Source organism: Semicossyphus pulcher, unplaced genomic scaffold, assembly GCF_022749685.1.
Source record: "Semicossyphus pulcher isolate SPU_LCO1_2020_fin unplaced genomic scaffold, fSemPul1.0.p SCAF_17, whole genome shotgun sequence".
Classification (NCBI taxonomy): Eukaryota; Metazoa; Chordata; class Actinopteri; order Labriformes; family Labridae; genus Semicossyphus; species Semicossyphus pulcher.
The window spans coordinates 28,714,622-28,740,466 of NW_027211681.1; the positions used below are offsets into that span (position 1 = coordinate 28,714,622).

General features: G+C 45.5%; 2 protein-coding genes across 7 annotated transcripts in view; both read left to right on the forward strand.

Moving 5' to 3' along the window:
• The first annotated feature begins 1,514 nt into the window (after positions 1 to 1,514).
• LOC138594841 (atlastin-2-like) lies at positions 1,515 to 17,808 on the forward strand. 3 transcript variants are annotated; one of them, XM_069666090.1, is made up of 14 exons: positions 1,515 to 1,583; positions 6,412 to 6,680; positions 8,148 to 8,279; positions 8,363 to 8,467; positions 8,549 to 8,599; positions 12,547 to 12,603; positions 12,786 to 12,878; positions 13,903 to 14,041; positions 14,134 to 14,261; positions 14,556 to 14,612; positions 14,834 to 14,905; positions 15,251 to 15,682; positions 16,112 to 16,126; positions 17,652 to 17,808. In XM_069666090.1, the coding sequence occupies exons 1-14, from the start codon at positions 1,523 to 1,525 to the stop codon at positions 17,760 to 17,762; spliced, it is 1,722 nt and encodes a 573-aa protein (XP_069522191.1). In that variant the 5' UTR covers positions 1,515 to 1,522; the 3' UTR covers positions 17,763 to 17,808. The 3 variants fall into 3 exon arrangements, with proteins under 3 accessions (XP_069522191.1, XP_069522192.1, XP_069522193.1); XM_069666092.1 differs by lacking the exon at positions 1,515 to 1,583 and adding an exon at positions 5,865 to 5,938; XM_069666091.1 differs by lacking the exon at positions 16,112 to 16,126.
• A 4,729-nt stretch (positions 17,809 to 22,537) lies between these two features.
• mark1 (MAP/microtubule affinity-regulating kinase 1) overlaps positions 22,538 to 25,845 on the forward strand; it is a 147,448-nt gene continuing 144,140 nt past the window's right edge. For all 4 annotated transcript variants that reach the window (XR_011308443.1, XR_011308442.1, XR_011308441.1 and 1 more), the window contains exon 1: positions 22,538 to 22,658. Coding sequence is in view for 1 of the 4 variants with exons in the window: in XM_069665584.1 (XP_069521685.1) it covers positions 22,608 to 22,658 (51 nt within the window). In the remaining 3 variants the exon portion in view is untranslated. The remainder of the gene's footprint in view (positions 22,659 to 25,845) is intronic.

Sequence of the window (25,845 nt, forward strand, 5' to 3'; positions counted from 1 at the left end):
ACACTGTTTTACACTCATTTATATGTTAGCACTGATTAGCAGCTACCTGTGCCTGTGCTCACCGTACCTGCTTGTTAGCTCGCTCACTGTTTGTCATACAGAGATGTTTTTGTGGCGGCCCGTGCAGGGAGTCAGGATGTTGTTGGCTTTCCTGCACAGAAGAAGCAGGAAGTACTGATGAGGAGACCACTGCTGCTAAGTTGCATTTCTGCTGCACATGTGATAACTGCAGCTCATGTCAGCCTGCTGTGTGTTACTGCAGGCAGAATACAGACAGCAGAGATCCAGTCTAACCAGCCTCTCGCCTTAAAAGACTCAACCTCCAGGTGTGAACACAGGTTGTAATCTCCTCCGAGCAGCTGCAGAGGACGCCCTGAGACATACGTGACGAGGAAACCAGGTCAAAGGGTTGAACCTGCAGTACTGGTCTTTGTGTCTAAGACTTCTGCTTCTTTTGTTTAGTTATTAAAGGAAGAAAATGTGCTGCAATCCCAGCATGCACTGGGTGAAGATGGATCCATGGAACCAGGACAGTTTGCACCAACAGGCTTTTGCATGAGAAAAGAGGCATCAGCTGACTGTCTGCACTCAGGTCCATTTGCTACAGAGAGTCACAAGGACTGAAAGAGAGCGCTGATATTTAGACTGAATTAGTTCTGGTTTGGATTTTACAATGATTCAGTTTCATGTGTGAGTGTGTCAGTGACTGCAGGGAAATCGGAGTTTAAAGTCAGAATTAATAATTTCCTTAAATCTTAGAACGCTGACTCTAATTTCAGAATTCTTTCCCTTTTTTCACTGTATTTTTTATTCTTACTTTATTCTTATATTCTGGCTTCAAACTGATTTCTGATTTTAAAAAATATATATATATTTTCTTCTGTTTTTTTCTTCCTTTGCAAATAAAGTCAGAAATCTGTCTAATTTCAAAAATCTGATTTTCATTTACTTTAATTTGTGATCCGACGCCATTTATTATTATTTTATTACATTTTTTAATCATTGATGTATTACACCAGGATTCTGAGAATAAAACCAGAATTTCTTTTTTATTGCATTTAGCCAGTTTTGCAACAAACATTTAATTTTCATGTCTTTCTTAGAATTTATGTTTTCTTCTGCAAATGAAGACAGAAGATTAAAGCCATTTAAAAAAATATAAAACTGATGAATAAAGTCTAATTTAAAACAATTCTATTTGACTTGACAGTGACCCTTGGTTTCCGATGGCAAAAGAATTGATCTTATCTGAGGCCTTTTGTTGAAAGTGTACAGAACAGTTGATTTACGTTTGTTAATATGACACGTTGTTCTTTTATGTTCAGAAAACCCCAGTATTATACTACATAATCAGGATCAGTAACAACAGTAACATACATTTTTCGTTTTCGGACTGAGAACAGAGGCTAGCTTGAAAAGGGGGCGGGGTTTCGGCTCAGTATTTTAGGACCCCGCGGAAAGCACAGCGGCTTTGAGTTCTGTGACGTCAGAGCATTCTGCTTGTATCAGCAGGTCAAGAAAGATGGCGGCGGAGGAGAGCAGGTTGAAGCAGCGGAATCACAAAAACAGCATCTTCACAGACGGTAATTAAAAATATACCGAGAGTTTCAAGATGTAACGGGCGCCGGAGATTACACAGGGGTTTTTCTGAACATGTGGTCTGTATCGCTATGTGACTGCGCCTGTTTTTAGACGATAAACGGGATGAGATGTCGCTGCAGGGAGCGCTCCGCTTCGACGAATAAACGCATCTCCTGTTGTTTCGCATCCTGCCAAGATTTTGCGCGTCAAGCTGTGTTCGGGCGGTAAAATATCACTGAAAACATGGCTCTGTATCTCCAGTGACAGTGAGCGTGAGATTTATTGGACTAGTTGTCGCTGTGCACGGTGAAATGTCCTGGAGCACCCGTTGTGAGGTGTTCTGTTAAGCCGTCCAGCTGTCCTCACCTTCAGCTCAATGTGTTTGTTGTTAGCAAGCAAGCTAACATAGCTGCTAGCCTCTTCCAGCTAATTCTTCTTTGTGCTGATGTTTTTAAAAGCAGTTATTCGGCTTTGGCAACAGCTGACTGTCTGCGGAGACGCTACTAGCCCTCTGCTAACTGTCTGAGCTAACAGTGCCAAGTAAGCTAACGGAGCGGTGTTATTTAAGCCCAATTAAGCTAGCAAACCTTGTATTGGACAACAGGGTGGACCAGACAGTAGACTCATAGAGTTTAACTAATGCCGAATTCTGTTTAAAAATTCGGCCAGATAAGCGAACTTTTCCTTCTTGTTGGAAATTACTAATAACCCCTTAAAATCAACCCACATTTTGAACTGTTAGTCACAGCTGCCATGCAATGAGGACAGCGGGAACTATTCATTTAAATTAAATTCGAAATGCTTATTTGGCGTTATGAAAACCAAAGTCACAAGAGATAATCCTATAATAATGATAACTTAATTTAATAACTATTCAGATGTAAAGGAAAAAACTGTACAAGTTCTTACTGTGAGTGTGTTCAAAGGTTTTTGTGTATGCTAGTGCGTCAAATTCAGGGTGTATTTTCATTATTTTGAGATAATAGTCACTTTGTAGAGCCTGGTATTTAGGGCATGGTGTGAGAGAGACTGTGTCCGGGGCCTGTTATATGGTCTGTTATATGGTCTGAACAGAGCCTCAGGACCAGCTGACTGAGGGGACTTTTCTCTGGTAACTCTCAAAATAGGAACTAGCTCTACTGTTGTTCTTCTGACATAACATAACCCTTATTTGCTGATTGATCTCATTATTTTAGGACACGATCTAGTAATCATTTTGTTGTTGAATGAGCATGACAACATAAAATGTGCAAATTGTGAGTGGATTTTGGCTTGTAATATAAAGCTTCTGGCTGTCAGGTACAGTTTGGGACAGGTATTGGACTCTAGTTGACTACTGCTACAAACCTTGCAGCTGTTCAGCAGTTACCTGGTTAATCTTGCTAGCTTGATTCCTCCAGTGAAGTAAGCTCAAAGGCTGGCTGTCGATGACCCCTTGCCGTTTTACTTATCAGTGATTTGCCAACGTGATAAGTGCTAGAAATGTTATTAACTGTTACAGCCAGTACTATTGAAGCAGTTCAACTCGGACACATGGACCTTTCCTGAGTGAGTACTGAGTGTTTGACCTGCTTGTGTTGTTGCAGCTGCAGGGAGCTTCTTTGACTTGCTGTGTTGAGAACTGCACACTGTGTGCTAAGACCAAAGTGGGGCAAAAAACTGAGCCATGTGTCATGTGATGTATACATAATTGTACTGGTGTAGTGATCCTCTTATTCCAGATTTGGAGTTCACATTCTGATGCATTCAGCTATTTCGTATCCTGAGAAAAAACGGGAATTCTTGAGCTTTCAGAAATGTGTTTGCAGTTCACTTATAAGGCAATTGCTTTTTCAAAGGAGCATGTGATCCTTAAAGTAACAGATTTTGAATAGAGTTTGGTTTATAATGTCCTTTCATACACAAAGATGTGACTGTCAGATACAATGATATAGGAAACTAAGGCCATTCCTCAGAAAGAAGAAATGGTAATTAATCTGAAACACTTGGCACAGTTATGCTCCAGATTTAGATTTTTTTTTAAAATGTGGGTCATTTTAAACCTGGGCCCTATTTTTTATTATTATTATTATTATTATTATTATTATTATTATATTACATGTTTAGGGTCTAAATAACAAGATTTGTAATGTCTCCAGTAGATGTGTTCATCCTGCAGCAGTGAAACAGGCTGTAATGGCTGCAACATAATCCTTGATGGGTCAAAGGTCGTCCACTAAAAGTTCTTGTTGTTTCCACTGACAGGCTCAGGTTGTTATTCTAAGTGTGTGACAACATGACAGAAAGGATCCCTACAGAGATAGACCTTTTTGTTACAGAGGAAGATGATTGTTTTAACCACAAACAGACGTTACATCGCTCTCTGCACACACACCAGACTCCATTCAGAAAAACAGTGAATTTATCTCACAGAGCACAATTTTTACAGAGGAGCTGCTGGTCTACTGCTGAATTTATCAGTTGGTTTGTTTGTGTCATTGTGTAACTTTTATGTCTCAAGTGTTAAGTTAGGATCCAACACAACATTTTTAATCTCACTATAACACAAACAAACTGACAGATTGAGCCAGCAGTAGACCAGCAGCTCCTGTGTTCTGTGAGGTAAAATGAATGATTCTGCAAATGGAGTCTGGTAGCTTTAAAGAGAGCGATGTAACCGCTGTTTCTGGTTTCAAAAAACGGCCTGCAACACCTCAGATAAAATACCTGAATTCACTTTTAGGTATTGAACTGTCCTGCTTGTGAGTGTCTCCTGAACTTGAACAAATGTTTTCCCAAGCTGATGGCAGAGTGTGCCTGTCTGTTGTGAATGCAGCCAGACTGGACTGTTTTTAAAGCAGAACTCAGACCAGATTCCTCTGCTCTGCTGACGGGTGAAATGAGACGGTGACAGATGGAGATTTGACCAGAGAGGGGAGCTCTGATATGAGGGAGTTTGTCAGTTAGAAATTACTGTCCAGGAATCCTCGCGTACTCTGTGAGGTGAAATTACTGTTTTTGTCAATGGGGTTTGGTGGCTTTGAAGAGAGTAAATGTAACGTCTGTTTGTGGTTAACAAAATAAAAAGCTTGAAAGTGTTTGTTTTAGCGTGATGGGGAACTTGGAGACGAATGTTTTTGTCTTAATATTGACTTTTTTTCTGCTGACTAACTGCTTGAGCTTCACGCTACCGTTTTTGTGGCAGTAGAAGAAGAAGTGTTTGTCCTCGGGCGGCTCATGTGCTGCACGGAGAGAACACTGAGACTCTGAATTAACCGGATCACTGGTCCTTTTAAAGCCTCAGTCAGAGCACACATGATCGTCTATGAGGTGACTCAAACTGGTTTTATGTCGGCCTGCACGTCATTCATGTTCCTCAGGACCGTGAAGATGATGATGATTTATTTAATAATTACTTGTATAGGGACAAGTATGAGGCAAGTAAACCAATGCCACACTACAGCATTGATAGCCTTAGCTAATTTGCAATGCCCTCCCTAGATGGGCCATGGTGATGGTGATGACTGTGTGTTTGAAGCTGTGTGCTGGATTTCTTGTTGTTATATATCAGAGCTCTCACATGGCCGAGCAGCTCCACACTGACCTGGATAAAAACTCTTCTTCCTTTTTTCTTTTCTTCTTCCTCCGTTCTTCATTCTTTAATCCTCCTTCCTGCTTCCTTTCTTGTTTCTTTCTGCTGCTACTTTTCTTCTTCCTTTCTTCCTCTTTCCTTTCATCCTTCTTTCTTTTTTCCTTTTCCTCCCGTCCTGTTTATCCCTTCTTCCTCCGTCTTTCCTTCTTATTACTTCCTTCCTTCCTTATTATTCTTCTTTATTACTTCCTTTTTCCCCGCCTTGTTCACTACTTTTCTACTCTTTCTTGTTTCCTTCTTCTCCTTCTCCTTTGTCTCTCTTCTTCTTCCTTTCATCCTTTCTTCCTTCCTCGCCCCCCCCCCCACGAGGCCATGGGCTGCTCGGTCCTGTTCCCTGAGCTGTAGGTTCACACTGCTGTCACACTCACACAACGTCACACACACACACACACACACACACACACACACACACACACACACACACGCACACACACACACACACACACTTACTTCTCAACAATGTAAACAGAAATCTCTGCAGCTTGATTCAGACCAGAGAACGATTAAAAAAACGTTCTTACACCGACCAGTCAGACGAAGAGGAAAGCACCAAAAAGGTTCAGACATGTCCTCAAACAGACGCCATGTTTCCAGAGTCGCTCAGGTGTGTCTGCTGCCTTACAAGGACACTAAGAGCAGGTTGGAACAGATGGATGGCTCCATCTATTTCCTCTACAGCTCCATCCAGCCCATACCAGCAGTGATTCCTCCTGTCTGAGCTCCAGTGTATCTTTAAGATTATACCCTGATGATAATGTTGCTGCTTGGTTCTGTCAGAAATCAGAATCAGAATTATTTTGGTCACGGTTATTTACCACGGTTGCTCCGTTATCTTGGCCCGAGCTGAATGACCTTAGAGTTATACTCACATGGATTCAGACAGTAAACAAACCAGATATCATTTTATTGATCGAGATTGTTTTAACATTTGATGTAGACGGCCTGCACCCCCTCACACCTGCTGCTAGCACATCAGATCTTAGGTGGTAAACAGCCAACAGCATACATTTGTAAGCAGAGATTTGTTTTCACCACACTCGACCACCATATTGATCTTGTTATTAGCCATAAATTAGATGATGTATGTATGACAGGAAGTGGAGCTCAGCAGCTACATGGCCTCAGATTTACTCCGAAAGGAGGTTATTATTCTACAGGAAGTACTCGGACATTTTCCTGACCACGTATTTCCCTCTCAGGCGGGTTTAAACCAGACAAGCCAACGATGACGTACGAAGAGGATGAAGACGACCTGCTGGAGGAGGAGGTGGGCGTGGCCCGGCCGGTGCAGATTGTGGTGGCAGACGAGGAGGAGCACTCGTTCTCGCTGCAGGAGGAGGCGCTGGAGCGTCTGCTGCTGCAGGAGGAGGTGCAAGACCTTCACGTGGTCGTTGTGTCCGTGGCCGGAGCTTTCCGCAAGGGCAAGTCCTTCCTGCTGGACTTCATGCTGCGCTTCATGTACAAACAGGTACTGTAAAAACTCCAGTCGTGTTACACTGTAAAACACACAGAGGGCATGTTTTTAATGGTGCAAAATATTGTGAGGAAAACTTGTGATCGCAACAAGTTACAGAACAAATAAGTCATTAAAAATAAAAAATCTTTATTAACACTGAAACTTTGAATCGGCGCTCTTTGGGGTGGAGAGTTAACTTTCTGTCGGCTGCTGGCATTAAACCCTGCAGCACAAAATAACCCAGTTAAAGTGTGTGTTTGGAAGTGTGTAGAGGAAACTATGTGTGTGTGATCTGTGACTCGACCTTTGGCCTAGTTAATCTACCTTAAGTGCTGAGGAACATTCTGGAGGGTTTCATGGCGCTCTAAAGAGGATTTTAGGCCGACACAATGCCGGCTCTGTGGGTGGGCCTCTTCAAAACTCACTGCTGCTTATTCACACATAAAGCACGTCATTATGCCTAAAACAAGCCCCGCCCACACAGGTCAGGTCACGATGAGGTTACTATAATGAGCTGACCCTGACCTGACCTCTGCTTGCTGTCAGAGAATTATTCCTCATCAGGACTCAAACACTAACTTAAAAAGATAAATCAGCTTTTAGTGACAGAAACATAAAATGTGGCCCGATTCTCACTCACATTTATATCCAAGTAGTTTTTAAAGGTCCGTTTGAACTGTTTTAGGATCTGTCTTATGCCCTTTACATTTCTCTCTTCAAAGCCACCAAACCCCATTGAAAAAAACCTGTAATTTAAGCTTGCAGAACATCGAGTTGCTGGTCTACCCTGGCCTTGATGGTTTAGTTTGGTGTTTTGAACCAAGACGATATTTGTGTAACACACAAACAGAGCAACACAACTGATTAAAATCTGCTTAAAGAAAACATTTCAAAACAACCAACTAGGGCTGCACGATATTGGACAAGACTTGATAACCTTCTGCGATAGTTATTGCAATTTTAAAAAAATACCGGAAATTATACCAGAAAAATGCGGCCGGTCCGCTCCGTGAACGGTCCGTTTATGTAACCACACCAATAACCGGCACCGGGACGAGGTGCTGCTGATGATACACCTTTATAGGCCACCTCGCGTTAACGGAGCGTCTGCCTCGATCATCCCGACGATCTGTGACGGCAGCAGCGTCTCGTGCTTGTGTACAGTTTACATACATTTATTTTATTGTGTTTCTGGCACTTTTCCCGTCTTATTCGTCTAACAGTCTGACTTCATATAAGGGCTTTTAATTTGACATGCAAGCTGTAGAGTGCAGTCTGACTGTTTGTATGGATATATCTAACAGCCGGTCACGCAGCTCAAATAAACGGGACAGCAGCCCTCGACTGAGAAATCCAACAATTTTCAAAAAAATCTCAGTCAGAAAACAACTTCCACATGTCTTATTTTCTGTAATATAATATTTAACTGCAGCAGGAGCAGTGTAATGACCTCTAAACCCTCCTCTTGTCTCCCTCCAGTCCGGTTCGTGGGTCGGCGGGGAGGAGGAGCCTCTGACAGGCTTCACCTGGCGAGGCGGCTGCGAGCGTGAGACGACGGGCATCCTGGCCTGGAGCGAGGTGTTCGTGGTGGAGAAACCAGACGGCTGCAAGGTGAGTCCACACACCGAGGCTTCACTCACAGACGGTTTCTTCAAAAGAGAGTCCTGATTAATGAAACGTCTGTGTTGTTTCAGGTTGCAGTTCTACTAATCGACACACAGGGAGCGTTTGACAGCCAGTCCACCATCAAAGACTGTGCCACGCTGTTCGCTCTGAGCACCATGACCAGCTCGGTCCAGGTCAGCTGTGAGTTTGTAAATCCTAAATGTTATTAGTGGGATGGTACCAGCTGACTAACAAGTGTGCTGTGTGTGTTTCAGGTGTACAATCTGTCCCAGAACGTCCAGGAAGACGACCTCCAGCACCTCCAGGTCAGTTTCACCTGTCAAAATGTTATTGGCATTTTAAGCTCCAAGTCCATTTTTTAATGTTTCAGAGTCTTCTAACTTTTTGACTCTTTTTCCTCTTCTTCGTCCTCCTCTTGGCTCTTCTTCAACTTCATTTTACTTTACTGTTTCTCCTTCTTTGACTCTTCTTCTGACTCGTCTCCTTTAAACTTCTTCTTCTTCTACTTCTGCTTCCTTTGCCTCTGACTCTTCTTTGCCCCTGACTCTTCTTCTGCTTCCTTTGCCTCTGACTCCTCTTCTACTTCCTTTGCCCCTGACTCCTCTTCTACTTCCTTTGCCTCTGACTCCTCTTCTGCTTCATTTGCCCCTGACTCTTCTTCTGCTTCCTTTGCCCCCGACTCTTCTTCTGCTTCCTTTGCCCCTGACTCTTCTTCTGCTTCCTTTGCCCCTGACTCTTCTTCTGCTTCCTTTGCCTCTGACTCCTCTTCTGCTTCATTTGCCCCTGACTCTTCTTCTGCTTCCTTTGCCCCTGACTCTTCTTCTGCTTCCTTTGCCTCTGACTCCTCTTCTACTTCCTTTGCCCCTGACTCTTCTTCTGCTTCCTTTGCCTCTGACTCCTCTTCTGCTTCATTTGCCCCTGACTCTTCTTCTGCTTCCTTTGCCCCCGACTCTTCTTCTGCTTCCTTTGCCTCTGACTCCTCTTCTACTTCCTTTGCCCCTGACTCTTCTTCTGCTTCCTTTGCCCCCGACTCTTCTTCTGCTTCCTTTGCCTCTGACTCCTCTTCTACTTCCTTTGCCCCTGACTCTTCTTCTGCTTCCTTTGCCTCTGACTCCTCTTCTGCTTCCTTTGCCCCTGACTCTTCTTCTGCTTCCTTTGCCCCTGACTCTTCTTCTGCTTCCTTTGCCCCTGACTCTTCTTCTGCTTCCTTTGCCTCTGACTCCTCTTCTACTTCCTTTGCCCCTGACTCTTCTTCTGCTTCCTTTGCCTCTGACTCCTCTTCTGCTTCATTTGCCCCTGACTCTTCTTCTGCTTCCTTTGCCCCCGACTCTTCTTCTGCTTCCTTTGCCTCTGACTCCTCTTCTGCTTCCTTTGCCTCTGACTCTTCTTTGCCCCTGACTCTTCGTCTGCTTCCTTTGCCTCTGACTCCTCTTCTGCTTCATTTGCCCCTGACTCTTCTTCTGCTTCCTTTGCCCCCGACTCTTCTTCTGCTTCCTTTGCCTCTGACTCCTCTTCTACTTCCTTTGCCCCTGACTCTTCTTCTGCTTCCTTTGCCTCTGACTCCTCTTCTGCTTCATTTGCCCCTGACTCTTCTTCTGCTTCCTTTGCCCCCGACTCTTCTTCTGCTTCCTTTGCCTCTGACTCCTCTTCTACTTCCTTTGCCCCTGACTCTTCTTCTGCTTCCTTTGCCTCTGACTCCTCTTCTGCTTCATTTGCCCCTGACTCTTCTTCTGCTTCCTTTGCCCCCGACTCTTCTTCTACTTCCTTTGCCTCTGACTCTTCTTCTACTTCCTTTGCCCCTGACTCTTCTTCTGCTTCCTTTGCCCCTGACTCTTCTTCTGCTTCCTTTGCCCCCGACTCTTCTTCTACTTCCTTTGCCTCTGACTCTTCTTCTACTTCCTTTGCCCCTGACTCTTCTTCTGCTTCCTTTGCCCCTGACTCTTCTTCTACTTCCTTAGCCTCTGACTCTTCTTCTGCTTCCTTTGCCTCTGACTCTTCTTCTGCTTCCTTTGCCCCTGACTCTTCTTCTGCTTCCTTTGCCCCCTGACTTTTCTTCTACTTCCTTTGCCTCTGACTCTTCTTCTGCTTCCTTTGCCCCTGACTCTTCTTCTACTTCCTTTGCCCCTGACTCTTCTTCTGCTTCCTTTGCCCCTGACTCTTCTTCTGCTTCCTTTGCCCCTGACTCTTCTTCTGCTTCCTTTGCCTCTGACTCCTCTTCTGCTTCCTTTGCCCCTGACTCTTCTTTGCCCCTGACCTTTCTTCTACTTCCTTTGTCCCTGACTCTTCTTCTGCTTCATTTTCTTCTGCTTCCTTTGCCCCTGACTCTTCTTTGCCCCTGACCTTTCTTCTACTTCCTTTGCCTCTGACTCTTCTTCTACTTCCTTTGCCCCTGACTCTTCTTTGCCCCTGACCTTTCTTCTACTTCCTTTGCCCCTGACTCTTCTTCTGCTTCCTTTGCCCCTGACTTTTCTTCTGCTTCCTTTGCCTCTGACTCTTCTTCTGCTTCCTTTGCCCCTGACTCTTCTTCTGCTTCCTTTGCCCCCGACTCTTCTTCTGCTTCCTTTGCCTCTGACTCTTCTTCTGCTTCCTTTGCCCCTGACTCTTCTTCTGCTTCCTTTGCCCCTGACTCTTCTTCTGCTTCCTTTGCCTCTGACTCTTCTTCTGCTTCCTTTGCCCCTGACTCTTCTTCTGCTTCCTTTGCCTCTGACTCTTCTTCTACTTCCTTTGCCCCTGACTCTTCCTCTGCTTCCTTTGCCTCTGACTCTTCTTCTGCTTCCTTTGCCCCTGACTCTTCTTCTGCTTCCTTTGCCTCTGACTCTTCTTCTGCTTCCTTTGCCCCTGACTCTTCTTCTGCTTCCTTTGCCTCTGACTCTTCTTCTGCTTCCTTTGCCCCTGACTCTTCCTCTGCTTCCTTTGCCTCTGACTCTTCTTCTGCTTCCTTTGCCCCCTGACTCTTCTTCTGCTTCCTTTGCCTCTGACTCTTCTTCTGCTTCCTTTGCCTCTGACTCTTCTTCTGCTTCCTTTGCCCCCTGACTCTTCTTCTGCTTCCTTTGCCTCTGACTCTTCTTCTGCTTCCTTTGCCCCTGACTCTTCTTCTGCTTCCTTTGCCCCTGACTCTTCCTCTGCTTCCTTTGCCCCTGACTCTTCTTCTGCTTCCTTTGCCCCTGACTCTTCTTCTGCTTCCTTTGCCCCTGACTCTTCTTCTACTTCCTTTGCCCCTGACTCTTCTTCTGCTTCCTTTGCCCCTGACTCTTCTTCTGCTTCCTTTGCCCCTGACTCTTCTTCTGCTTCCTTTGCCCCTGACTCTTCTTCTGCTTCCTTTGCCCTGGACTCTTCTTCTTCTACCTCAGGCTTTCTTGACCCTCCTGCCGAGCCTGTTTTTTTTTGTTTTTTGAATTGTCTTGCTCTTCTTCTGACTCTCTCAGCTGACTCTGTTGCTTCTTCCTCTTGCTCCTTTCCTGTTTGAATCTACATCCCATCCAGTCTCTTCAGATGTTCAACATGAGTCTGGTTCTGCTCGAGGTTTCTGCCTTTTCTGCCACTGCTTCATGTTGGGTCTCTCTCTAAATAATATAACAAAGAGTACGGTCTTACGGTTGATAACTTTGGTTGTGATTTGGCGCTACACAAATAACATGTGATTGATTGCTGCAGCTCCTCAGTTCCTTCAGCATATGCTCAAACACTGAGGGTGACTGGTCTGTGAACAGGTTTGCAGAGGGGAGCTGGTGGTGCTTGAGGATCAGTGTATTTAATGTTTAGAGAAGACTTTGGGCTCCACACTTCAACCATCCTGTTTTATGTTGGAGACGTGACCTAACCTCAGTGTCCACTTCTGGTCTCTGGCTCGAGTGTCTCGCCCTCTCCTCTCCACCCTGGAACAACCTTGGTTTCTAATGCAGCAGATTTAAAGCAGCTTTTCTTTAAATCTTCCTCCGAGTGAAGATCTCCATATCGGGTGTTTTTATCAAGTTTTGTGTTCAGGATTAAAGCTGAACTAAACCCAGCAGGCAGCGGCCTTATGAGGCAGGAACCAGCTCACAGTCTTCCATGTTTGGTGTGGACTCGAGCTGCTTCTTTCAGTCGGAGTCTCTGCAGCGTTAAAGGCTCATTAGAGGAAACATTTAGAGCTGTAGTAAATGGAAAAGCTCTCATGCAGCGATGACGCTGCTGTAACATCAGACATGAAAACATTTGTTCCTCCTCTCATTGATCTCTGACTAATGTTTGATCACATGTTTCCTCTGCTCAGCTCTTCACAGAGTACGGACGGCTCGCCATGGAGGAGGTCTACGAGAAACCTTTTCAGGTACGATTTAGTAACGCTTGATTTCCCATCAGAGAAGTGATGAACGACACACGATCTGAATTATTATTATTATTCCCTCATTAAGGCCGAGTTCTTCTTAAAGCGAACAGATGTAATGATGATGGAGTGAAACATTTGTTTGTCTTCTTGTCCTTTAATCCGTGATGCGTCTCTCTGTTCAGACTCTGATGTTCCTGATCCGGGACTGGAGTTACCCCTACGAGCACCCGTACGGTCTGGAGGGAGGGCAGAGCTTCCTGGAGAAGCGGCTGCAGGTGAGTTTCACCTGTCAGGATCAGTGACTGTATGTAAAGATGGCCGACACGTCTCCTCCTCCTCTCATTGGACTTATTTAAAGCCTAAACCCTCCCAAGCGGGCGCTGCCAGCTTGCTCATCTGTATCCAGAGTGTGTGCAGCAGACATCGGCTGGTGGAGCCGCAGTATCGTCGTCCCGCCCCTTCCTCTACACGACACACACCTTTAGCTTGTGTCCTTGGCGTGTTGGAGCCCTCAGGTGTCCTTGGCTTGTCGGAGCCCCCAGGTGTCCTTAGCGTGTCGGAGCCCTCAGGTGTCCTTGGCGTGTTGGAGCCCTCAGGTGTCCTTGGCGTGTTGGAGCCCTCAGGTGTCCTTGGCGTGTCGGAGCCCTCAGGTGGGCTCAGTCTGCAGCAGAACAGCTTCTTGTGTCGGTCTGAAGCAGATATTCACGCTGATGGAAAGTTCAATGACTGTAGTGTTAGTGTTAGTGACGTCTCCTCTCGCCGTTCCTCCTCTACTCTGCTACTCGGGAACAGAACGCTGCAGGAGCCCCATTTGTCCACAGAGCTGTCAATCATGAGGCCACGCCCCCTTTTTATAGCATCAAATAACAAATTAAAAGTAAACTTGTCAGAAAAATGAACACTGTGACATAAATCAGCATGATAAGAACTAACTATAATGACAGAAACCATGTTGGAGAAAAATGTATTTGACGTGTATTTTGATTTAATAGTTTGACTCATGTCCCATCTGTTAACATGGAGGAGGCGGGCTTTATGAGCTATACTGCAGCCAGTCAGCAGGGGGCGACAGAGAGGGTTTGGCTTCACTTTTCGGGAGCTGTCAGGTCTATGGTCTTGACAGGTGTGTGTGTGTGTGTGTGTGTGTGTGTGTGTGTGTGTGTGTGTGTGTGTGTGTGTGTGTGTGTGTGTGTGTGTGTGTGTGTGTGTGTGTGTGTGTGTGTGTGTGTGTGTGTGTGTGTGTGTGTGTGTGTGTGTGTGTGTGTGTGTGTGTGTGTGTGTGTGTGTGTGTGTGTTCAGGTGAAGCAGAACCAGCATGAGGAGCTGCAGAACGTCAGGAAACACATCCACTCCTGCTTCTCCAACATCAGCTGCTTCCTGCTGCCTCACCCGGGCCTCAAGGTGGCCACAAACCCACACTTTGACGGACGGCTCAGAGGTAAAACGTCACCTGAACACATCAGAGAAGTGAAGCAGGAAAAGAGTCTGTGTGCCGTAAAAACATCCTGCTGACGTGTGTTTGTGTCTCAGATATCGACGAGGACTTTAAGAATGAGCTGGTGAACCTCGTCCCCACGCTGCTCTCTCCAGAGAACCTGGTGGAAAAAGAGATCGGAGGAGTGAAAATCACCTGCAGAGACCTGCTGCAGTACTTCAAAGTGAGCCCTTTAACATAAGGTGGTCTATAACAGGCTGCAGTGATGTCTGAAAGCATTCCTACATTCGTTTGGTGTCCTCGAGCAGCTCACAGCCTTCACATGAAGGCTCTCTGTACGGACACATCCACTTTGACCTGTTCAGTAAGAGTCGTTTCTGTTAACAAACATGGGGAGTAGGATTAAGTTGGTATGGGTGATTATTCTTCCCATTAAAACTTCTCGATAAAAGGCCAGTACGTCTGTTTCTCCTCGGTGTTGTTCTCCAGCTGTTCTCATCGTCCGTCTTGTTTTCAGGCCTACATGAAGATCTATCAGGGAGAGGAGCTTCCTCACCCAAAGTCCATGCTGCAGGTCAGAGCATCACACACACACTGAGCGTCTCATGATGTCTGACAGCTCCCCCTGCTGGACAGTTTACAGACAACATACCATGTTCGTGTCAGACCTGTAAACGTGTTCACATTGACATGTGGAGAACATTCAGACCAGCTCCATGTGTTCATGTGGGATCTGATAGCGATGCAGCCTGGAGTAAAATCTCCTCATGTCTCCATGTTTGTGTTTTTATTTAGGCAACAGCTGAAGCCAACAACCTTGCAGCTGTAGCCGGAGCCAAAGACATGTACAACAAGAGCATGGAGCAGGTAACACCTCACCTGTGGACTCTTAAAACAACACAAACTGCAGGGCTTCTGCAGACTTCTCACTGATTTTCATCTTAAAGTTTTTATGGGTAAATTGAGTGTTTGAAACTCCTCAAATAAAGACAAGCGTTTGTTCTTTTTCCTCCGAAAAACCTGTTCTTGTTTCTGTTCAGGAGGAAGGAGACGACAATGATGCTGTTGTATTTTATACCTCTGCCTCTTCACTTCTACTCGAACTGTTTTCTGTGTCTGTTCATGTGAAAAGGAGGTAGCGCATCACTTCCTGTTAGAGGTCACATGATCCAGGTTATTTACTCACTGTCTCTTGGTGTGTCCCGCTCTCAGGTCTGCGGTGGAGACAAACCCTACATCTCCCCGGTGGAGCTGGAGCGCTGCCACGCAGAGCTTCGACAGGCGTCGGTGCGACACTTCCGCTCGGTGAAGAAGATGGGCGGCGAGGATTTCTGCCGGCGTTACCAGGAGCAGCTGGAGGCGGAGCTCGACGAGGCGTACGCCAACTTCAGCAAGCACAACGATGGCAAGAACATCTTCTACGCTGCGCGGACGCCCGCCACGCTGTTCGCCGTCATGTTCATCATGTACGTGGTGTCGCTGGTCACCGGCTTCGTGGGGATCAACTCGGTGGCCACGATGTGTAACCTGGTGATGGGCGTGGCGCTGACGGCGCTCTGCATCTGGGCCTACGTCAAATACTCCGGAGAGTTCCGCGAGGTGGGAGGAGTCATCGACCAGGTGGCTGAGACCCTCTGGGAACAGGTGAGGGGACGGTCTGCTGCTGTTCTGTCTGTCGTCACGTCTCTGCAGACTGAATCTGAAACTTTCCTCTTCTCCTTTAATTCATCTAAATGATCCTTTAAAAAAACACCTGATCGATCGATCGTTCCCAATAAGAGATAAAAACACACGACGACGTGCATGAAGCATGTGTCAAACATCAGATCTGTGAGGAGGCTTTAACCTTCAATCAAAATGCCTTTTTTGTATCTTCACTTCCTGTGTTACCTGAATCATCGTCAGCACATCTTAGAGAGCTCTTGATAAAAACATTCAGTGCGTTTCTTGGTACCAGCAGACATGTGTCCCGAGTATCAGGAGGACGTTTTTAATGTCATTCCCTTCTGTCATCTTCATCTTCCTCTTTTCGTCCTCTGATCCTTCCTGTGTTTTCTCTCTCGATGCTTTCAGAGGACTCCCCGAAAGGTGAGCACAGAGGAGCTAAAGTTTAAATCAGCTGTGTGTGTTCCTTTGTTGTGTTCAGTACTGTGCAACATGATCCTCTAACGCTTACAGGACAGAGTTTAGTCACATCATATAAAGAGAGAACACCTGCGGGGGCCAGTCCGTAAAGTGAACGGGCATTCAGACAGAAACGGATGTTAGAGGTGATTAATCCCCCCCGGTGCTCATCCCCCCCGGTGCTCATCCCCTCGGTGCTCATCCCCCCCGGTGCTCATCCCCCCGGTGCTCATCCCCTCGGTGCTCATCCCCTCGGTGCTCATCCCCTCGGTGCTCATCCCCCCCGGTGCTCATCCCCCCCGGTGCTCATCCCCCCGGTGCTCATCCCCCCCGGTGCTCATCCCCTCGGTGCTCATCCCCCCGGTGCTCATCCCCCCGGTGCTCATCCCCCCGGTGCTCATCCCCCCGGTGCTCATCCCCTCGGTGCTCATCCCCTCGGTGCTCATCCCCTCGGTGCTCATCCCCTCGGTGCTCATCCCCCCCGGTGCTCATCCCCCCGGTGCTCATCCCCTCGGTGCTCATCCCCTCGGTGCTCATCCCCCCGGTGCTCATCCCCTCGGTGCTCATCCCCCCCGGTGCTCATCCCCTCCTCCTTTAGAAGCCCAAGAGTCAAACTCTTTTTTTTTTTTCTCCAATCAGCAGATAGTAAACAATCCCTTTTTAATATTTGGATGGATCAGGATAATGTCCTAAAACTTTCTGCAGTTCGACTTTGACCTCAGTGCAGAGCTGCTGAGCTGCAGCAGGAGAGTTATATAACTGTTATAACAGAATACAGATGCAACCAGCGGCTGCACACCGGGAGAACAGATGAGAGCCACTTCAGCGTTTCCTATTATTTACCTCGACTGAGGCGGCCCGCCGTCGTCTGATCCGTCCCGCCGCAGTTTCATAACGAACCGAAAATATTTTTACACTTCAGCTCTGAAGTACGCGAGTGCAACAGTCACACCGCAGGACGTGTGATGCTGAGGCAGATTACCTGGAACGAGTCAAGCTGCTGCTTTAATGTGGCTCGCCAGTTCCTCGTTTTCCATCACTGATCTACAGAAAAGGTTAGTTTCATGTATCAGATGCTTCAGTCCAAAGCCACGTACATCTGAGAGTTAATACATCACAAGCAACGATCGAGACCGGAGGGGGCGGAGTCAGTAAGAGCCAACAGACAGCTTCAGGTGTGATCAGACACAGGTGCTGACGGGCAGAGCGCAGGGCGTCATCACCATGAATATTGTTAAGGTCAGAGGTGTTCATAAAGAGCTGGGTCTGTAGCCTCAGTGCAGCTCCTCCTCAGAGCGCAGTGAGCTGTGTGTGTCACCTGCCTGTGAACATCATGTCAGCACGATGAGCAGCCCCCCCGACAGGGTTCAGTCCACTCAGCGTAGTTTCACTTCAGTGAGCAGAGAGTGAATATGGTTTCATGTTGTGGAGCCAGTGAAAGGATCTGCAGCTGTTTCATGATGATTAATTGAGCCTCTTCTTCCTCCAGGTTTTCTTCAAACTCTTCGAAGTTGCTCGGAGTCGAGTCCCGTTGGGGAACCTGATCCCGACGCCGCGGCCCCGGCTCGCCTCAAACAACAACGTCAAGAAGAAAAACTAGCAGCACGCCACCCCTGTCACCTTTACCCCCCCCCCCCCCTCCCCCCTCCCCCCTCCCCCTCGGCTCGGTTTGAAACGACGTTTTTAGGACCGTTTGAGACGTGTAAATCAGTTTTTGTCCTCTGACTGTAGATGGTTCCTCGCTGCAGAAGCCGCTGTAGACCCGGATGAAGCAGTGTGATGTATTTTATTATTTGTCAGTGGGCGGGGTTACGGTATTTATTGGTGGGAGGGGCCATTATTCATAATCACTGAGCGTCATCCAAGGTGTGTTCACCTGTCGACATTAATGATTCCATTTTATATGAATGTGTGAGTGAAGAGCATGACCACAGACCCTCCTCCTGGTGTCTCCCTCTTCTCCTCTTCCAGTCGCCGTCTCGAGGAGGAGGAGGAGGCCCGACCAAAGTTTACAGCTTTACTCTTAGAGGCTCTCAGACTGACAAACAGGAAGCAGCAGATGACTGACAGCTCGCTTTCAGGGAAATCTCACAGGTTTTGACTCGCCCACAATCACAACACGTTTCTGCGCGGGACGATCAGTCCAATTTAAGTATCAAAGCTTCAGCAAACTCTGACGCTTTAATCCCCGAGTTTTTATACATGATGAAAAGACCACGAGTCGCCAATAGAGCCAAGAAACGACCCACATTTTGATCTGAGTTTCCTGCAGGTTGGTTCAGTATGAGCTTGTGAACGACCCCTGTAAACTCCTCCTGCAGTCTTCGGTGAGTCTGTCTGACTCTGGGTAAACTGTAAGTTGTGCGACATTTCCCTGAAGCCAGCCGAGCCCTGACGTAGCGTCACTGACTGAAGGCTGTAACTGTAGACCAGATCATGACTTTATTCTCTTACTGTGAGATGATTCTGAGTGTTTCCGTAATGATCGTTACTTTCAGTATTGACTTCTTGTTTTTATGGTTCTTATATAATTTAAAGGTGCAGATGTTCTGGTGGATATCAGGTCAAACAAAAGTTTGCTCCAGCTCTGCGGAGGGGAGTTCAGACCTGGGCCCTGTTTTTACATATTTCAGGCTCCAAATGACAAAAGGTATAAAAAGACTTTGAATGTCTCTTAAACAGGCTGTAACGGCTGCAACATAATCTTTGATGGGTCAAAGGTCGTCCACTAGTTCTTGTTGTTTCCACTGACAGGCTCAGATTGTTATTCTAAGTGTGTGACAACATGACAGAAAGGATCCCTACAGAGATAGACCTTTTTGTTACAGAGGAAGATGATTGTTTTAACCACACACAGACGTTACATCGCTCTCTGCAGACACACCAGACTCCATTCAGAAAAACACTGATTTATGCTCTCAGGACACAGGAGCTCCATCAAGGATTATGTTGCAGCCGTTACAGCCTGTTCGACTGCTGCAGGATGAACACATCTACTGGAGACATTTAAAACTTAGACTTGAAAATATGTAAAATTAGAGTCGGAGTTTAAAAACAGTAATTCCTCTTTAACGCAAAACTTGTTTATTCACCAACATGTCGAACTTTTCTTAAAGTCTTAAATTATCTCTGAATTATTATTTTGGGATATCCTCTGAACATTTCCATATTCAGCCTCCGTGATGATGATTCTCATTCCTAAAGCTTTTTAACTCTTTCCTCCAGTTCAGCTGAGACCTGTAGATATTTAATTCTGCTCCTCCTGCTCCTCCTGCTCCTCCTGCTCCTCCTCCTGCTCCTCCTCCTGTTTTCAAAGCACCACAAACTGTTATAACACTACAAGTTTAAACCAGGTTCCTGTCGTTTAAACTGTCACATTACCTGAACACTTTATGCAGACGACGTCAGTGTTTCCGTTTTTAAAGCCAAAACCTGTGAACAGATGAAGGAAAGGTTTCATTCCAAACATCGACCTCTCTCTGGGGGTCAGAGGTCATCACACTGTTTTTATTTAATCATTCCATCCACGACACCATCACCACTGTGTGCTTTTTGTTTTTGTACAGTTTAGTTTTGTACAGCCTCATCCACACACATAGGGCATGTGTATGAATATATATACATATATAAATATAAATTTTCTAGACCTTTTTGTAGCTGGAGGAACAACGACCGGGCGGTAGACCAGATTCAGCTCACTGGATGTAAAGGAATGCTTTCGTGATTTGTGGATATGTCTAATAAATTCCTTTTTATATATATTTGTAAATTTAATCTGACATGAGCACTGCGATTCCACCCCTGCTGGCAAAGAATGTTTATAATCTGGATCTTTTTTTTTCTTTGTCTTCTGTTGCATTTTAAAGTTATTTTCGTTAATTTATTTTTCAGTACAATATTAAACCAAACTCCTACAACACAAGCTGCTGCTTTTGAGTGTGTTGTCTTTGTTCTCTTTTCACATCTTCCATTTTTATTGTTCACGTGTCTGGAGGGAAATTTTATACCCAACAGAGGGCGCTGTTCACTGGAACTACTGATGGACTACGCTCCAATCAGCCGTAACATGACCACCTGCCTGAGACCCGTCGAGGCATGGACTCCACCAGACCTCTGAAGGTGTGCTGAGGTATCTGGCACCAAGACGTGAGCAACAGATCCTTTAAGTCCTGTAAGCTGCGAGGTGGGGCCTCCATGGATCGGACTTGTTCGTCCAGCACATCCCACAGACGCTCCATTGGACTGAGATCTGGGGAATCTGCAGGCCGAGTCAACACCTTCAACTCGTTGTTCCTCAAACCATTCCTGAAGCATGTCTGCAGTGAGACAGGGCACATCATCCTGCTCAGAGAGGCCACTGCCATCAGGGAATACTGTCTCCATGAAGGGGGGGACTTGGTCTGTAACAATGTTCAGGTAGGTGGTACGTGTCAAAGTAACATCCACATGAACGCAAGGACCCAAGGTTTCCCAGCAGAACATTGGCCAAAGCATCACACTGCCTGCGCCGGCTTTTTCCCAAAATGCATCCTGGTGCCATGTCTGTTCCAGGTAAGAGACGCACACGCACCCGGCCAACCACATGATGTAAAAGAAAACATGATTCATCAGACCAGACCGCCTTCTTCCATCGCTCTGTGGTCCAGTTCTGATGCTCACGTGTCCACTGTAGGCGCTTTCAGAGGTGGACAGGGGTCAGCATGGGCACCCTGACCGGTCTGCAGCTACGCTGCCTCATACACAACAAACTGTGATGCTCTGTGTGTTCTGACACCTTTCTATCAGAACCACCTTCTGTTGGAGCAAACCACACACATCAGTGAGCCTTGGCCACCCATGGCCCTGTCCCCTGGTCACTGGTTTTCCTTCCTTGGACCTCTTTTGGTAGGTCCTGACCCCTGCAGACCGGGAACACCCCACAGGAGCTGCAGGTCTGGGGATGCTCTGACACATCTAACCATCACAGTTTGGCTCTTGTCAGATTTACTGACTAACAGACCGTCCAACAAGATTTTGCGCTCAGTCAAATTGTTCTTTGATTAATATGTTGGCACTAATCGGCAGCTGCCTGTGATCACCATACCTGGCTTGTTAAATAGAAATATGTTCTGCTCATGACTTGAAATAGATGAATGTAAAACAGTGTGCAGCAGAGCAGAGGAGCCAGCAGGTGGCAGCAGAAGACTAAGTAACTCCTTTACTGTCAAGATGAAGAAAAATATTCAGACTTAATTAAACATCAGAAATTATTAAACAAGACTGAAATTACAAAAATCTAATACTGTAGAAAACTTTTCTTATAAATGACTGCTTAAAATGTTTAAATCAAAATGTACTGGACCAAAGTGACATGAAAACAGAAAATGCTAGAACTTACTGTAAAATTAATATGAGATGACAGATAATCTAAAGGCACTTTAAACTTGGACTCAGGCTATTTCATTATTCCAAATTAAAAGCCTGATTTAAAAAAATACACAGAGATGGTAACTAATCATCTTTATTGCACATGTATGTATCAATAAAACTTTATTTATATCGCACATGTCAAACAAATCAAATGTATTTTAAAGGGCTTTATCAGGCGGATTAATAAACACCTAATAAATAAATAAATAGTAAGACAATAATGCAAACAAGTGATAGTTACGACATTAAAGATAATATTACATAAGCGTTATTGACCCCACAGGGAGAATTTCACTTATTACAGCAAAACATAATGGTGATACAGGTATGCAGCGTTATTCTGTGATAAAAAAAAATATATTTACGTAAATAAATATAAAGAATAAAGTTTCTAAATATATAATATCTATAATTCTAATATATGTTTAAGTGGTAACTTATGTTTTTGAGCATAATATAATCATAGTTTGTATAAATATAAATTAAAAAATGTAATTCAAGAATTATTATACGTTTATGTTTCAAAATAAAAGACTTCCGGGTGATATCTCCAGCGCGTGCTGCTGGATCTGGGGAGGGAGGATGTGTTCCAGTGGAAGCAGCTGAGGATGCTGGGATATTTTTAGGATGACGATGATGAAGATGAGGATGACGGGGAGGAGGAGCTCTGACGTCATAGTTTTTGTGGGATTTTTTTTTTTTTGGCTCCGCAGTGCTGCTGTTTGACCTGATAAACCACCGGAAGCTGCGCGACGGATTTTTACTTTCTCTACTTTTCCTCCTCCTCTTCTTCTTCCTCCTCTTCACCTCCTTCTGTCTCTTTTTGTCTCCATGCGGGTCTTCCTCCCGCACCGACACAAACACCGGGCCTTCCTGTAGCCGCCGCCCCGGCCTGCCTCTCCCTCCGGCCGGCGGAGCCTCCCAGCTGAGCCCCGCTGAGGTGGCCTGTTGCCGGGTAGAGATGCTGTAGAGCAGCCGGGGAGGAGATGCTTCTTCCGGACTGAAGGAGCAGAAAGCAGCGGAGGAACGCAGGAAGATGTCCGGCAGGATGCCTCTGACCCCGGTGAGCGAGAGAGAGTCCGAACAGGTCAGTCTGGTTCGATTATCGATTAATTATTAAGTTTATCGTGTTAATAATGCAGCTGTTTGTACTGTAAATGGAATTTTACGAGTTTGATTTTTAATGCAGTTCGGATATTTTATTAAAGTATTACTTCTAATGCTTTCATTTATACATTAAGTTAAATAGAATTTCAGACTGTTATTGATTATTACCGTACTTATTGATTGAGTTTATCTGTGTTTATTTCATAATGTCAGGACTTTTATAACTGATGGATGTGGAAGTTTGACAGTTGAGGGGGGGGCGGGTGTTGGTCTGAAACCTGTTTAAACAGTCTGATCAGTTTGATTGATCTGCAGACTGTCAGTTCCTTGCTCAGAGGCAGAAAGACAGCAGTGGTGCGTTCAGGAGACATAGTGTTAATATCCTACTTCAGTGTCACCTTAATGTTTTACAAATGACTGTAGGAGGATATTAAAGGATCCGTACAACCAAATACATTTCCTGTATTTGTATCTATCCCTGCAGTGACACATTAACCAGCAGGGGGCGCTAGTGAGCCCCTATAACTGCCCTTCATTACTCTGTGGGCGTAAGATTAGATTGAGACCGGTGACCTCCACTAAAACCGTGGATAACTTCATTTTCATTATACACATTCTTTTCGTCTCACCCTGCGGCTTACATTACCCACAATGCAGCTCTTCCATGACAGTTTGTTAGATTGTGTTGTGTTATGCTAGTAACAACTAGCATAGCATGCAGCAGAGGTGAGCAGTGGGCTGCAGCGGTCACGACAGATTTGTTTCATTTTCAGACTTGTGGTCTTCAGCCTGAACTGACTCTGACTCAAGTGACATCACTCGAGGACATTTATCAGACTTAACACGGCTCTTAAAGGAGACACCGAAGACTTTCAAAAAGTCGCTATGCTAACTCGCTATGCTAACTCAAGCTGGGCCTGTTTGTAGTGGAAGTTAAAAAAAAAACAGAGTCTACACCAGTTAGAATCTGTTTGATGATCTGCAGCTTCAGGTTGTGTTAGCAGCTAGCAGCTAGGCTAACAGACGTCAATGGAAGAATGTTACTCGCAGCCTGTATGAGTCACACTGACACAGAGTGAATTCTGTGATGTGATCGAGCTCTGTGGATGTTTGGGAGGCTGATGGACCCTGAAGGAATTCTGGGTAAACGCAGCCTCCTTATTGTCATGCTAACGCAGGAATGCTAGCAGTGAGCTGCTCTCAGGCTCCTCTGCTTCACTGCAGTCGAGTCTTTCATCAGGAAACAGCAGTGCCAATAAGCCTACACAAGAATGTTGAATGAATGTTTTTTGACATTTTTTTAGATTAAAAAAAACTCAACTTTGTCTACAAATCAGGGCAGAATAAAACTATGAAATGTAGAATCTCAAGTGTGTCTTGTGTAGCCACATGTCTGTGGGCCTTTACAGTAACTTACTAAATATACAAGTTAGTCATTATGGGTAAAAAGGTCACGTGACTGCGTTTACCATCAGCGTCATATAAAACAGGAAAGCAGCAGGAGTACGTTTGTTAATGTGCTTTTTGTGGCCCGACTCTCGGCAGAGTTTGAACCGTTCACCCTTCAGCTCCGGTCGGCTCCTGCTGTCTGTATGATATTGATTTTTCCCAGAATGCACTGCAGGACGGGATATCAGGAGGCTTCTAGAAGTCACATTAAAATCCTGAAGTTCGACTCACAGAAACAGGACAATAAAAAAAGAGGTCACATGACCCGTGTGAAAACTCCCCCCTCCCCTCTGTGTGGTAGGGTGTGACCTTTGACCCCAGTCACTGTGTCATGTGCAGTCCATCACAGTGAGAGTGAAGCTCAGAGATCCTCCTCAGTGAAGAATCCACCTCACACCCCCATGACCTCTGACCTCCCTTGTGTTTGTGTGTGTGTGTGTGTGTGAGAGAGTGTGTGTGTGAGAGAGTGTGTGTGTGAGAGAGTGTGTGTGTTTGAGAGTGTGTGTATTCTCGGGTTAAAGACACACTGCTGTCCTGGTTAGCGCTGTGGCTAACCAGCACGTTTATGTTTTATTTAATGTTCTTCCTTTAAAAACAGGAAGTTAGGGCGGGACTTGTTGGGGATTTTGATTGACGTTTACAGCAGCCAATATCCCTGAATGTGGGAACATCCAAACACAAGCACAGTTTGACTCATAACTGCTAGCTAGCTTGTAGCTCCGGTGCAGCATGTGGGCGGGACATAAGGATTAACAGAAGCATTTCATTGGATGCAAAATGAGCAATTACGCCCCAGAGTGCAGGATGAGTCATCATCAGTCATCTTGTGTTTACTGTCACAACAAACACAATCACGCTCAAGTTAATTAGATTTTTTCTTGTTTACGTTTGTGTGAAGCCGGTTTGATAGTTTTTACGGACAAAAATCCTGAAAATGGATTCGTGTTTGAAACGTAGCAGAAATAAACTGAAAACGAGCTGAGCTTCAAACGGCCTCAGTATCAGGAAGAAATCGATTTAAACCCTCCTCAGGCTTTGTGCTTTTTTTTGTGAGGAGAAATGAACCAACGGCTGCATGAAGCCAGAGCACGTCACGAGGAGTGTTTCACTTACAAGGATTGCGGCTGATCAGACACTAATCCAACTACAGATCTGACATGATCGTAGAGCTTCTGCCTGACCTCCACAGGCCTTCAGTTTAGTGAAGACGACACATTTGAGTGTGTGTACATTTGTGTCAGAGTGTAACAGTGGTGCGGTGTGATGTCATGCTGTAACAGTAGAGGTGTCGGCCTCCTCAGTGTCGGCTCCTCCGGCTCAGACGCAGTCAGACTGGTTTCTGTCGGCTCAAGTTCCTCTGACAGCCACCGGCCTGCAGCAGATCTCACACTTCACTCTTATTGTAGGTCTGATATGAACGCAGGCCGAGGATGTGTTAGAAATCCCCTGTCAATCATTCATTATTGTTTTTACAGGGAAATATTTGTACTAATCAAACAAACAAGATATAACTTGTTAAGGGTCATTCCTGCATTTTTAACCATTGGTCATATTTTTTTAATAATATGGCATCAAAAATGTTGATGAGACGTGTTCATCCTGCAGCAGTGAAACAGGCTGTAATGGCTGCAACATAATCCTTGATGGGTCAAAGGTCGTCCACTAAAAGTTCTTGTTGTTTCCACTGACAGGCTCAGATTGTTATTCTGAGTGTGTGA